The 12,906-nt window shown below is 42.8% G+C and overlaps 1 protein-coding gene across 1 annotated transcript; it reads right to left on the bottom strand.

Annotated features, from left to right (window-relative positions):
* Positions 1-2,174: 2,174 nt before the first annotated feature.
* On the bottom strand, positions 2,175-12,618 carry LOC120901130 (cyclin-dependent kinase inhibitor 1B-like). The gene is made up of 3 exons (XM_040308838.1): positions 11,354-12,618; positions 10,917-11,260; positions 2,175-2,338 (listed from the first exon to the last, which is right to left on the bottom strand). The coding sequence occupies exons 1-3, from the start codon at positions 11,506-11,508 to the stop codon at positions 2,175-2,177; spliced, it is 663 nt and encodes a 220-aa protein (XP_040164772.1). The 5' UTR covers positions 11,509-12,618.
* Between the last annotated feature and the right edge of the window lie 288 nt (positions 12,619-12,906).

The following is a 12,906-nucleotide window of genomic DNA, read 5'->3' as shown; positions in this document are numbered from 1 at the left end:
CGCGCGCGCGCATCTAAGGACCAATACTCGCAACAGAACAATACACTAAAACAAAATTAAGGATAAGGAAAGGGTGGGTACTGTTTACAAATCAGGCTCGGCATTGTAGCATTGAGTTTAGCGCGCAAATTTGTTTCGCTCAGAAGGCGTACTAGCTACGCTTCTATACATTCGTGGGTTCCTTACATCGTTTGCTTCCTTTGTATAAACACATCGTTTAGTGTTCCCTAAAGCAAATCGGAGGTTTCCTAATTTTATGAACTTTCTTTGAGAAAATATATCTTCTACGGTATAAATTATTAATTTTGGGTAAGAAATCACAAGGTGTGATAGAGTGAAGGGAAAGGAGAGTTTACTGTTTATCTTTATATTGCTATTGCATTTTTCGCTATTTTGTTGTGTCGTTTGCGGATATATGTTGTTACTTTTTGTATTGTTTTCTTCTTTTTGTAGTTTGCTCTCCAAGACGATCTTTTCAACGCTTACCATTACTGCCCACTCTTGCTATTCGACTATGGTAACGATAAATGTTGTTTCACCCTATGTTGGTTCCCGACAGAATACTCTTTTCCAATGCATTGGGCTTCGATAGAAAAAGGAACGATTTGATTTATCCTGTAACTCAGATCAATCAAATCGTGCCTTTTGTTGTGCGCACCCTCGCATCATAAACGTAAATGTTTTCCGAATTTTACACCATTTTCCACTCTCGATTTGGCACGAGAAGTTACATACTAGTGTTCTGTTAGCTTGCTCCTCCTTAAATCATACTTAGGCGTTTAGACGAAGAATTATTATATCATACAAAATACCCGCTCGACGATGTGGGATTCTTTTCATAGTTTGAAGCACATTCGTTGAGAAAATAAAAGAATAATGAAAAAGACTAGGAAAGTAAAGAAAGCAGAGAAACGCCTGTGCTAAAAACATTTATCATTAACTAACGCATTATCACAAGTGTTTGTGTGTGTGTCTGTCTGTATCCGTGAAAACAACGTTACTTCTTGCATATGCGTTAGTATGAGATCACTTTTCCAACATGCGAATGTTGCAGATCTGGTCTAACTTTAATGTTAAGAGTATATTTTCGAACGTTCCGTGCTGTATTGTAGACTAATATTTAAAAAAAATCGTTTCCGCCTAAACCGAACAATCAACACATTTATGGTTAATATGATGGTTTAAGCTCTGGAAACGATTTCTCTTAAGATAGCATTATAAATCGTGCTTATTTTTTTACAACGTAAAAGAACAATGTAATACAACACCCTTCTGAGGTCATTCATTCGTGTTCCAATTCAATTGCACAACCTTGTATACTGTTTCATTGTCAACCTTCCTTAAAGCGATAGATCAGACACCGGAAGACGCAAAACAATTTATTTTGTAAGTTGTTTTCCATCTCCTGTGTCTACGGATTGATCCATCGGTCATTGAAAGCTTGAATAATTCAATAAAACAGCGTACGATGCTTGTTGCCTCCCTACAGCTTTTTCAAATTTCTTATGAATGTTTAATTTATTTATAGTTTGTGAACTCAAATATAGTACTTATTCAAAAAATAAAACTAATAATATGTACATACACATAAATATACAATTACAAAAATAAAAAAATCTGAGAGATACTTCTTGCAATAAAAAGTAACCACAGACCAACGAAAAGAGAAGTATTGCGGGGGTTGTGTGTTTATACGATCAAACTGGTTAACTTACAAGAATTACTATAGTTATGGATTTCGAAAGAATGCAATATGAACATTGCAATTAACCCCAAACTAACGTAAATATCAAAATTCTGGTGTAAATATGGTTCGAAAAATATAAGAAAAGCCAAAAACAACTATACCAAATAAAAGGTACCGCTGCTGTCCTTGGTTGCTGCAAACACGGAACACAAAGTGTTTCCTAGCTCACATTTGAAGAGTTACTAAGAGTAAAAAAAGATAACTGTTACGACTATTGACAGACAGTACGGTTTCCGCGAGCGCTGGCGCACTTTAACCAGAAAGTAATGTGAAGCAAATATACCCTATATTCCGACACTGTCGCATTACACTGACGTCGCCGCCGTACAGTCGTGCAATAGTGTCCGCTGGGTGCTGTTGTGGAGGAAAGTAACGTGTTTCGATGGTCCAGAGGTTTCTCTCATGTCAGATGGCACACTGAAGTGTTTTAGTTTGTTGTCGATGCAGAAGCCTCCTGCGGACCACCGGCAGCACCATCACCATTCTCTGACGACGAGGAAGAAGCACCCATCATCATGCGTACCTTTTTGGCGGAAATTTTCTCCACCGCAACAGTAGACGACAGGCGACGCTTGCGTTCTTTCAAAAATTCTGAAAAGAGACAAACACAATGATACATTAGATATGCGGGCTACACATTAAAGAACACATTTTTTTGAACACAGAAATTATTTTTTGAATAAAGCAGTGGTTCGGTATGGAATGATAAACAATTTCCCCCTTGATCTATCCTTAGGATGAAAACTGAACACGATTGACGACCGCAGAACAAATACGGGCAGAATAAAAGGTCATCGAAAAGATCACCAACGACGACGATCTAGCTACGTGTCGGATCGTGTTGGCCGGATTGCAGAGGGCCGGTCAAACCACCACCGGTCAATAGGTAGACGAAAATAGCAAAAAGACAAGCAACCACACGAAGAACGCTTATCAAATTGAAACGATCCCGGGAGAGCGAAGCGTTTGAAAACAAGCCAGTTTGAACAGATAAGACACGGTAGTCGGCAATCGCTCGCGTAAGGGGAGCGGACTCTAATTCTAAGTTGCTGTAGAAAGCGATAGAGACAATCAAGACCATAAACAATTTGCTACGGCCTTTCAATGCGATTCGGTTGTGCCGTTTTGTGCCTTTACTAGAGTACATGGCGAACTTGAAATGAATCATACGACAGACATACTGACTACACACGCTGTGGCAGACAAAGCTTCTCTCATCTCTCCCTCTCTGATGTAGCGTACCTTCGCGTCTCATACTGTGCGGACTACATTTATCTAAGCATTAGCGTCGCTCTAACAAACAAATTCAATCCCTACTAGAGACAAAAGCGATGTTTGCTATTTTTGAAGATATAAGAGCCTTTTTAGAACCCAATTAAAGTGAAAAGGGACTTGACAACCAGCGTTTCGACCATAACTGACCGCAACGAATCGTTTGTGTCCGGCATAGAAAGCAAGCAAAATACAATGCAGATGCATCCTTCAGGACCACAAAAGCGCTATCAAAACGCGCGCGCTCAAAAGCTTAACGAGCTTCAAAGTGACCGTTACTAATGTTTCGAAAAATTTCTGTTCCGCACAAAACCCATATTCACCGCTCCCGAGCGCAAACAGATGGTAAAGTCGGCTCTGCACGCTCGATTAACCATCTTATCCTGTCGTCGTCCCCGTCGAAACACACCACAAAACACTCTCTGGCTGGGCAGCATTTATCTGGCGTGCATTTCGGAACCATTTTTGACAGGAACCACCCGAACCGAAACATAATTTATGCACCGTATGTAGGCGCTGGCCGAGCTAATTTCAACGACAACATCACCACAACAACGTCAGCGCGTAAAGGCCAAAAACCGCTGTTACGGTAAAGCTTCGATGCACTTCTCTCATCTTTTATTCATGTATTGCTCATTTTTAGCCCGTGTACGAATGAACAAGAACAGATAAACCACATGATCGACAGGAAAGATACAAAAGATACCTCACCCAACGCACGTGGCCTACGGTATGGTACGTTGCGGATCATATGGCGCCCGTGTGTAAAACGATTGTAGGCGGAATATTCGCTACCGGTTCCGGTTCTAGACGTGACACACACAAAAAAAGGAATTTTAAACCCGGCATAATGGGCACATGCCATTTCCAGCAGCGCGTAGTGTGAGTAATTTATTCAAATATATGCACTACATTTCTTTTTTAAAAACTTTTAAAACATTACCGGAACTCGGCAACGCCAGCACCCTAAAAATTCAATTTCACCTCACATCTGTTAGACACGCCAAACCTTTTTTGCTCGAAAGGGCAAACGTCCTTCTATCTCTTGAACCACACACATATCAAAGATCACCGAAAGCGCGTGCCATTTTTCGACTTGTAAGCCGCAAGAAAAAAAACTCTTCAGCGGCACCACATCTGTTACGAAAAACACAACCAAAACACGGCCAGCCAGGTAATTGCCGAAACGAGGTGGTTTTGTTGATCGCCGAGTGAAACAGAGTGACTCTCGTACGCATGCTTTGAAATGGCACAGCAGAACGATTGGAGGAATGAAAGAAGAAAAAAACATCTGTTCCCTTTAAAAAATGCTTCGTAAGAGGCTTCCGTTTCTTCTTTTCACACGACACGGTCCAAGCATAGACAGAGCGAGAGGAGAAAGTGTGTGTTGGGTCGGACTTGTTGATCCTCAGAGCCAGTGCTACCTGTGCGTTTGTGTCAAACCTGTGTAACCTCCGTCAGGTGGGGTTTAGTCATTAAAAAGTCAGTCGAAAAGAAACTGGAACCAAAATCCTAATTCCATTAATAGTTGGCGCCTAACTTTGCCTATGCTATATGCGAACTCTGGCTGCGAAATAGTATTGGTAACATTGTGAAATCAAAACAAACCATCTAGACAAGCGCGTTGCGCGGCGATGATTGTAGCGAAGTTTGCGCGGGAAATCAAGAGCTGGAATTTCAAGGACAGCAACAGTTCCTCCCAACTCTCGATCAACAACGTGTTTAGAGGATTGGATCCTTCTATCACAGCATAACCTTTGCTATCTTATGCTGCCGTGTACGGTCCAATGAATTTGATTCTTCTTCTAGCAGACGCTTTGTGGGATAGCTTGTTCTTATCACAGCACGTTCTTTTCCTTACACTGTCTGATAAGCAGCACAGCGCATACATATCGTATTCAAAATGGTAAATAGCCACCCGCTAGGCCTGCCGTGGTCTAATCGACAGAACGCGACGAGGCAGAGTGGCGTGTGTCGGGGTGTCTCACCGTCAATGAGCACGAGCAGCATGAAGCAGATGTTCCGCCCGCAAACACATTTGTGGTTTGTGTGTGGAGGAATTTAATTGCCACACATCAAACAAGAGGCATTTCTTCCGCGACGCAGCACAACATAGGAGTACGTCGTCGTCGTCGTCGTCGAACGGCTGGAAGCTCAACAGTAGGTCATTCCTGACATGCTCAGTCTGGTTGACACTAAGTGGTTTATTTTGATTGGCATTAGAAGGGATATTATTAATGAAAATGATCCAACCGGTAGAGAGTTTGTTATTGGATTACTACAATGTTCATAAATGTTTAAGATAAAAGTTATTTTATGCATAATCACACGAGCTTGTTGAACTGATCCTGATTTTTGATCGTCCGTCGGAAGCGATTGCAAAAAGAGCAGCAAAAACCAAGCTCCACAGTTCCAGGATCACGTTTGGACATGATTTTTTATTCCTTTGGCAACGCCACTCTCCCGGCAGGTCCATTGTCGTGCATCGGGCGTCACTTATCTCGCACAAGGCACGACACAACGATGCCGGTACGGACACGCCGTGGAGCACACGCCAAAACGTGTATGTTTGCAACCTCCCGTTAGACAGGATGAAACGTGTTTATGCTTGCGTCGCGTAAAGTAACTGTGTTCGCGCGTTGACTCAGCCAAAATAGCAACCCCAAAGGGCAGCAAAAGAGGATGGTAGCCATGCTGCCCGGGTGAGTAGGGGTAAAAACAAGTGAAACGATAGGAGTCTGTCTTTCTTGAATCAGGCAGCGGTAGGCGGGTAAAAAGGAAATCAACCACAGGGTAGGCGTCTCCCGTAGGGGTTGTTTTGCAGCGAAACACAGGTCGCAACAAACAAACCAACCAGTGCCCCGACCAACAAAGATGATGATGAAATCGACCAAAATCCACCTGGCAGACGACAGGCAAACCCTTTGCTTCGATTATTTACCCACACTCCGGGTACAGCCCTCGCCGTTGAGACCCTTCAAGACCCAGTCTTTGGCCCATTGTATGTGTTCCTTCTTCATTACGGGCGCGTTACTCAGCACACCTTTTGCGAAGCACTTTTAAATTTCGTACAAACATCTCGCGACGTAAACAACACAACAGATCCGCGTGAGGAAGAGAAAGCTTGCCAAAAGGGTGCAAAAGATAAAGAATACACACAAAAAAGCAGGTCACGGCAGCAGCGGAAGAGAATGAAGACTAGTATCGGGCAAATGAAACACTTAATGTTCCAGAATAATATTAACAAAGTGAATGGTAAGCAAAAAAATTGTTCTAAATTAGTCGATCCATTGATTTATAAATCTCTTAATCCATCCTTCAATGTAAGCAGTACACAGTGCCATTATTTAAGAATTAAAAAAAAACATTTATGTTTTTTAATCGATCAAACAACTTTGATCGATTTTTAGCATCACAAAAATAATAGTTTATCATAAAAAATAGTTTAAAAATAGTTACTGTTAAGAGTGATGTATCTTTTTCTTCAAAATCAGAACAGAAAAATAAACAAAAATAAGCTTCCCAAAACAACCAAAAATGGAACGAAAAAGGTGAAAGAACAAATCGTGCAACACAAGCGAGAAACAGAATATAAGAAAAAAAAACTGTACATCACTCCACAAAAACAAAACACACTAGCAACACGCAAGAGCGAATGGTAAAACAACAACTACCACCATCATCACACAGCCTGATTGCACTGTGCGCAGCAGCACCAGCATAAGACCAATTTTCTTCAGTTGAACTTTCATCGAAAAGTGCATCGCTGCAGTGCGTCGCGGCCGCAGAAAACCCGTTCGTCGGTTTATGTTCTGCTGCCAACTGCCGCGGTGATCGATGGGGAAGGGATGATGATGAAAGCATAAAAACAGCAGCACCAGTACTACGAACCTCGATCGAGAAGGAAGAAAATCCCCTATTTCCCTTCCTGCCGCAAGTGATCGAAAATTGTAAAAAAGAAAGAACTCGTTTCAATGCAGTACAAAACAAACGTCGCTTCCTCGCCGTGTTTCTGGTTTCCACCGTGACAATCCCGGGCGAAGGATTTATCTTTGGTTGGAAGACATTAAAAAACGATGCTACAAAGGTAAGAGGAAAGATCTTTCCATGGCTGCTGCTGCCTGATGGCGAAATTCGGTAGTTCGTGTACAAGAGCGTTACATCCCGGACGCCACGATCACTCGCGATCGTTAAATTGTGCCCTCGGGATGGACCCACTATCGTTCGCTGTGGAGCAGCAGCAGCAGGCACACACACAGCACGGACGCAGTAAAAGCGGAAAAACACACGCCAGAAAAATAATAATAATTTCATATTGCTGCTACCACGTACAATCTCGCTTTACGGGTGAGCCCGCGAGAGAAGATAAATAAATTGTACATCGAATGGCAAACCCAAAAAAAAAAACAAGACAAAATAAGGACGGACGAAAGGATGTGCTTTCGTTCAGCGTACGGCAGGTCTACAACCTTTGTCCAGGTGTCCACCACGGCCCAGCAGCGGAAGGCAGCGGCAATCCGGTAGCGGTTTTGCTTGACGAATTAATGCAACGGACGCTTTGTTTTGTTCGATCATTCGAAAACAAATGGGGGAATAAAACGGGATGTGATAAAATGCATACGATCGGTTGACCTCCATATTATGGAACGGAATTATCCAAGCTTATCAAGCTTTACGTTTAAATTAGCAAAGAAACGTTATTTTATTACAGGTATTTTTTTTTTTTTGTTCGATTATTTTGCATAGCAAAAGGCCGAAAGTAATTTAATTTGAGAATTCAACGAACATGAATTGTGTTGTTTTGCGGTTTCTTTTAAGCTATTATACCTTAAAACTATTATTATCCGCCATAGGTAAACCATACTACTAGCAATTAAATACCGACCAACAATACAAAAAGCCCTTTATTCCACATTGCAATTACGTGGAGCAAATCACCCTAAACAGTGTGATTAAAAACGTTTTCTTTTTGTTGATGAAAATACGCACAGACGGAATGTTGAACATGAATACCCTTTTTGGAGTTGCATATCCTCAAATAGAAGGCACATAACATCCGGAACTGCACACGGTTCAAAGCACAATGGGGCTGGGATCGCCCAATAAAAAAAAAACCGTTCTTTGATTTTGCCTGTGTTTGAAACGTTAGTCCCACAATAGCGCACACCATGCAGCAGCACCCAACGCTGCGGGATTTTGAGGTTGGAATACCGTACTACACAACGGGCGCAGCCCCCGTACAGTGCCTTTCTTACTCAATATATACCTTTAGCTGCCAGGGACCCCTGCTGGCAGCAAAATGACCTTTCCGACCGATGATTCTTTACACATCCTAGAACGAGTATCGATTTCAAGAGAGGGATGATGGGTTTGCATTATTTCTCCAATTTAGACGTAATTGCAGCAACCGTAGGGAAACAGGAGAAAACCCCGGAAACTTTACTCCCGATTTAACCAAACATGTTTCGGTGTAGAAAACAAGCAAAAAAGAGAAAACCCCGGAAGGGACACCACATGCCATCTATTACGAGGAATGGGCAACACGTGTGCGAGCACTTTCTTTCTTCCGGTTGGGAAGGTAAAAACAAATTTGCAAAAAAATACCAAACAACCACCGGAAACATTGACCATGGATGACCTCGATAAGGAGAAGAAAAGGTAAGGATAGCTTATCCTATCTTTTTTAACATGTTTACCATAAGAGGCTAGGGTTTGGTGCATCATCAATTAGCTAACGGAATGTCCCGTATCCGGTCGCGATAGGAGAGTTTTAAAAACATAAATTCCAACCATTGGTTGAAACACAGGTTGAAAAGGTCAGCAATAGTTTAAAACAACGAAAAAATGCTAAGAATTATGCTTAGACATTTGGGCTACATCAGAAACCTAGCTTATTAAAATCTTTCCATCAACTTGGTGAATAGTAATTGAAGTTATTATCGGTACAAAAAATGTTCCACCGATTAAGCCATGCTGAAAATGATCGCTTCAGCTTCATGCAACCATAACAAACACACAATTGTACGTTTTATTTTGGTTGAAGAACCCGTGAAATATCTCCCATCGCAACTGCAAACTAATTACACCAAGAACACTGGGGCAAAAGGGTGGCGGCCCCCCATTCTCCGACGAGGGAAACATATGAAGCATTAAAATCGCGACTGGAACAAGCTACAATTGTATAATTACACCTCAACGCAAGTGCACGAAGCGCGAAAAACAGAAAAGAATTACTCTTAGGACGGCTGTAGCTGTAAGACGAGCTCAATTAAGTGCATTCGAAGAATGTTTCTGCTAACCGTGAAAGGTGCAGCAATTTCTTCTGTTTCTGTTCAAAAATCAAGAAGCATAGATCATCCAAAAGAGCAGCATAACTGTCATGCAGGCGAGCAGAAACATCCTACGCGTGAGGCGAGGTTCTTGAAGAAGCCCAACAGAACAAAGGCAGACAGTAATAACGACCTTTTCTTCTCCCCCCGCTTCTTCTATCTGTCTTAGTAAGAGCTAACAAAAAAAAACTCGAGAAGGAACCCCTCTGCTGAGGCTAAACGAGGGTGTGTAATATGGAAAATAGATCCGAAACAATGGGGATCTGTGCGCGATCGTTCCATGCATTTCCGTGTCCCCTTTCTTTCTCTCTGCTTTCCGTTCGCGCAGAGGAGCATGACACGGGCGTACACGCGCTGCGTTGCCGAGCAGATGTCGAGAATATCGTAAGGGAAATGAAAACGGAACATACATGTCTCGTCGGTGGTTTGTGTTTTGGAACGGCTGGCTGGCCGGTCAAAAGACAACAGTGTGAGTGGCCAAACCAAAAAACCGTTGGAAAAAGCGACGAACCATAAAACACACTCGAGGCTCCGCACATGCGCTTTTATTGGAGGTTGCCGCTGCTTGTTGGTTTGATAACAGGAAAGCAAAACAACACGGAACGAGATCATACACACATATCATGCGTATTGACCCCTTCTGGAGGTTCCATACAGTGATCATATGTTCGATGAGGTCAGTAAAACGAATTCATTATTTCACGCTGCACCTTTTACGTCGCAGGAAGAGAGAAGGATAGAAGGATAAAAAGGGTAGCGATACACAATCTTAAGATTGCTGCCTTGCCACGAAGGATATATTTTTGTGCACCCCCGCGGAACGTATTATGTATTTTTCTGGTTTTTAATAAGTTCAACGGTTACGATTCATTTTTTTCATCCTTTCTCTGAGAAAGTATACTTTGCTTCGTTTCTTTTAGGGGAAGATCTTAAACACCTGGGTGTCAGTAACCTTAAGGCTTTAGGGAAGGAATAATCGATTTTCTGGAACAAACGTATTTTTTGTTTATTCCGGGCGAATTGATGAAGATTCCCACACGATTTAGGGTAAATGTGCCATACTGTGTGCGTGTAATTGAGAACGTTTATATGGGCTTTTTAGTTCGTTCAAGCAGTAAATTAAACACTTGGTCAAATTGTCTTCACTCCGGTGAAACCAGGCAACAGAAAGCAGATCGATTCTTACCACAAGTAAAAAAACCATTGCTTAGTGAAGGTTCCATTTCACCTCTTTAGCAAATTGATACTCTTATTGCTAATTATTGACACAGAAAGAGATACAAATTCTTTCACCTTCCCATCATAAAAAGGGGAAAAAGCAATTCCCGACCAGTCAGCATCAACCGTGCACACCAAGTGTTAATTGGCGGTCATTAAAAATAATCAATAAGGCGTGAAGTAACGTTAACAGAATGCATTCCCGATGGTACGATTTTGATTTTGTATATTTTTTTTTTCAGGGCGAAAGTTCCAATAATTAGCTTTGTTTTAATTATTGTTACCAATGCACCCATACATAAGAGCGGAAAATGGGCAAGTATACAAAGGAAGAAAACGGGACTCCTGACCTCTTCTTCTTGGGCGAGGTGACGACAGTGACGAGAGCGATCCATCGAGGGACTCCACACTGCTGCCCCGATTTGCACGTTCCGCCCGCTGGTCCATCAGTTCGTCCGACGAAAGGATGTCGGCCGAGCTGCTGCTGGTGCTGCTACTGCTACGCTCCAGTCCCGCCGGTCGCCTAGTGCCCGGTATCACGTGTGCGGCCTGCGTCAACGTGACCACCGGAACACGGTTCGTTCCCACCGGTTCCCACTGCAGCGGACCGTCCAGGGGCTTTTCGAGGTTGAAGTTGAAGTTCCATTTCTTCCGCTTTTCCTCGCTCGCCTTTTGCATTTGACTTTTGTAGTAACTGCGGATAAGATGGAACAAAAAGGGTATTTAGCAACATGAGCAATGGTAGAAAGGGATTAAACAAACATATTCCGTTGTAAAGTACACTTACTCCATGAATGCTTTCGGTTCGACCGAACCGAACAAATTGCGCTTGGTGCGGTTCAGCAGGCTTTTGGCCGGCGACAGTCGTTTGTAGTTTTTGATCGGCGGCACCGGGGAATAGTGCAGCCGCTCGATCGTCTGGTTGTACACCTGTGCACCCATTTTACTAATTGCTTTTGAATATTGCTTCGCGCACACACCACCACGGGAGGCACAATGAAAATGCACTCACGCTTGTTTTGCAAATGTTTTCGGCTTGCTGCTGCTGGTCTGTTTGTATACACACGCGCACTGCTTCTGCTTCTTTCACTTGTCAACCTGACAAGCCCCGCACAGCGATTCGAGACGGGTCGCGAATCCCTTGTTTTTTGCTAAGATGGCGTCGTGCGTTCGGGGCACAAATAAAACCTTCACTGCGTCGTTCACAGTCATTCACCCGTGATTGCACCCTTTTCGATCGGCACAATTTAATCGGCAGAGTTTCCGTACTTTCTAACACCCTTCCGAGACGGTCGTCAAATTTTCAACACGCCCTTTTCATACTTTTTGTATAAAATAGCACGCGATTGCATCGCTCCCTTTATCGTTCGCTTTCGACACACGCACTGCGGCGATCGCACTCATACACGCATACACACGGGTGCGCACTGTTCTTTGTTGCCACCACTACTACCACACAACCGTACACCAGCGATTTTCGATGGCCCTTTCCACGCTACTCACGCAAGCGCACAGGCATGTGTTTGTGTGTGCGGGGTTTTGTCGTCTCTTTATTTTTCAAGCAAGCTTCAATTTTGAGGTTATGATGGGTAGCCTCGTAACGGGCGTAACCTGTTTATAGTTTGCGTAGACACTGACGTTTATGGCTTGCGTTGTTGTATTTTCACTCACTTGTGGTGTAAGCTGTTTGTTGAAAATCTTGCCCTTTTGCAACAATTTTCGTCACAAAATAGCCGAGCAACTTACAACAAGAACGGAGCCAGTATATTAACTCTTTCGAACACACACAAAGAAGCGTACCCTGTTTGGTAGATTTTACACACGCGTCGGTTTCACCAGCGGGAAGGCCTTTGCCTTGCCGTTTTAAAACCACGGTAAATTTCACTTCACCAAAAACGATGTTCGCTTGCTGCTAGTGAACTACCACCAAGTCACTGATATTTTACACCAACCAGGTCGGATATTGCGATGGGGGAAATACGCACAACAGCGAGAGCTCGATCGAGACCGAACTGTACTCGCCGAAGTTTTCAACAGTAATGCGGTGCGTTATAAGCGTTACATGCGATGCTAGCGGAGGTTCGCTTGCTTTCGTACACAGTCCACACGCACACACAGTATCAATTGAAAGAACATGCTCGCATGTGTGTATGTGTGCGTGACGGTAGAGGGGAGTTTTAAACATTAGAGCCATGGGGAAGAAAAGTATTGAAATTGAGCGTATCACACACAGGTAAATATCGTTACTAAAAAAATATTTTTTTATCTAGAATTTATGGGAAATTTTTCCATAGTTTGGAATATTGATCATATTTTCCGTGATGTTTATTTTAATTGTTT

This window comes from Anopheles arabiensis, chromosome 3, assembly GCF_016920715.1.
Source record: "Anopheles arabiensis isolate DONGOLA chromosome 3, AaraD3, whole genome shotgun sequence".
NCBI classification, from domain to species: domain Eukaryota; kingdom Metazoa; phylum Arthropoda; class Insecta; order Diptera; family Culicidae; genus Anopheles; species Anopheles arabiensis.
This window is presented reverse-complemented; position numbering and strand designations above follow the sequence as displayed.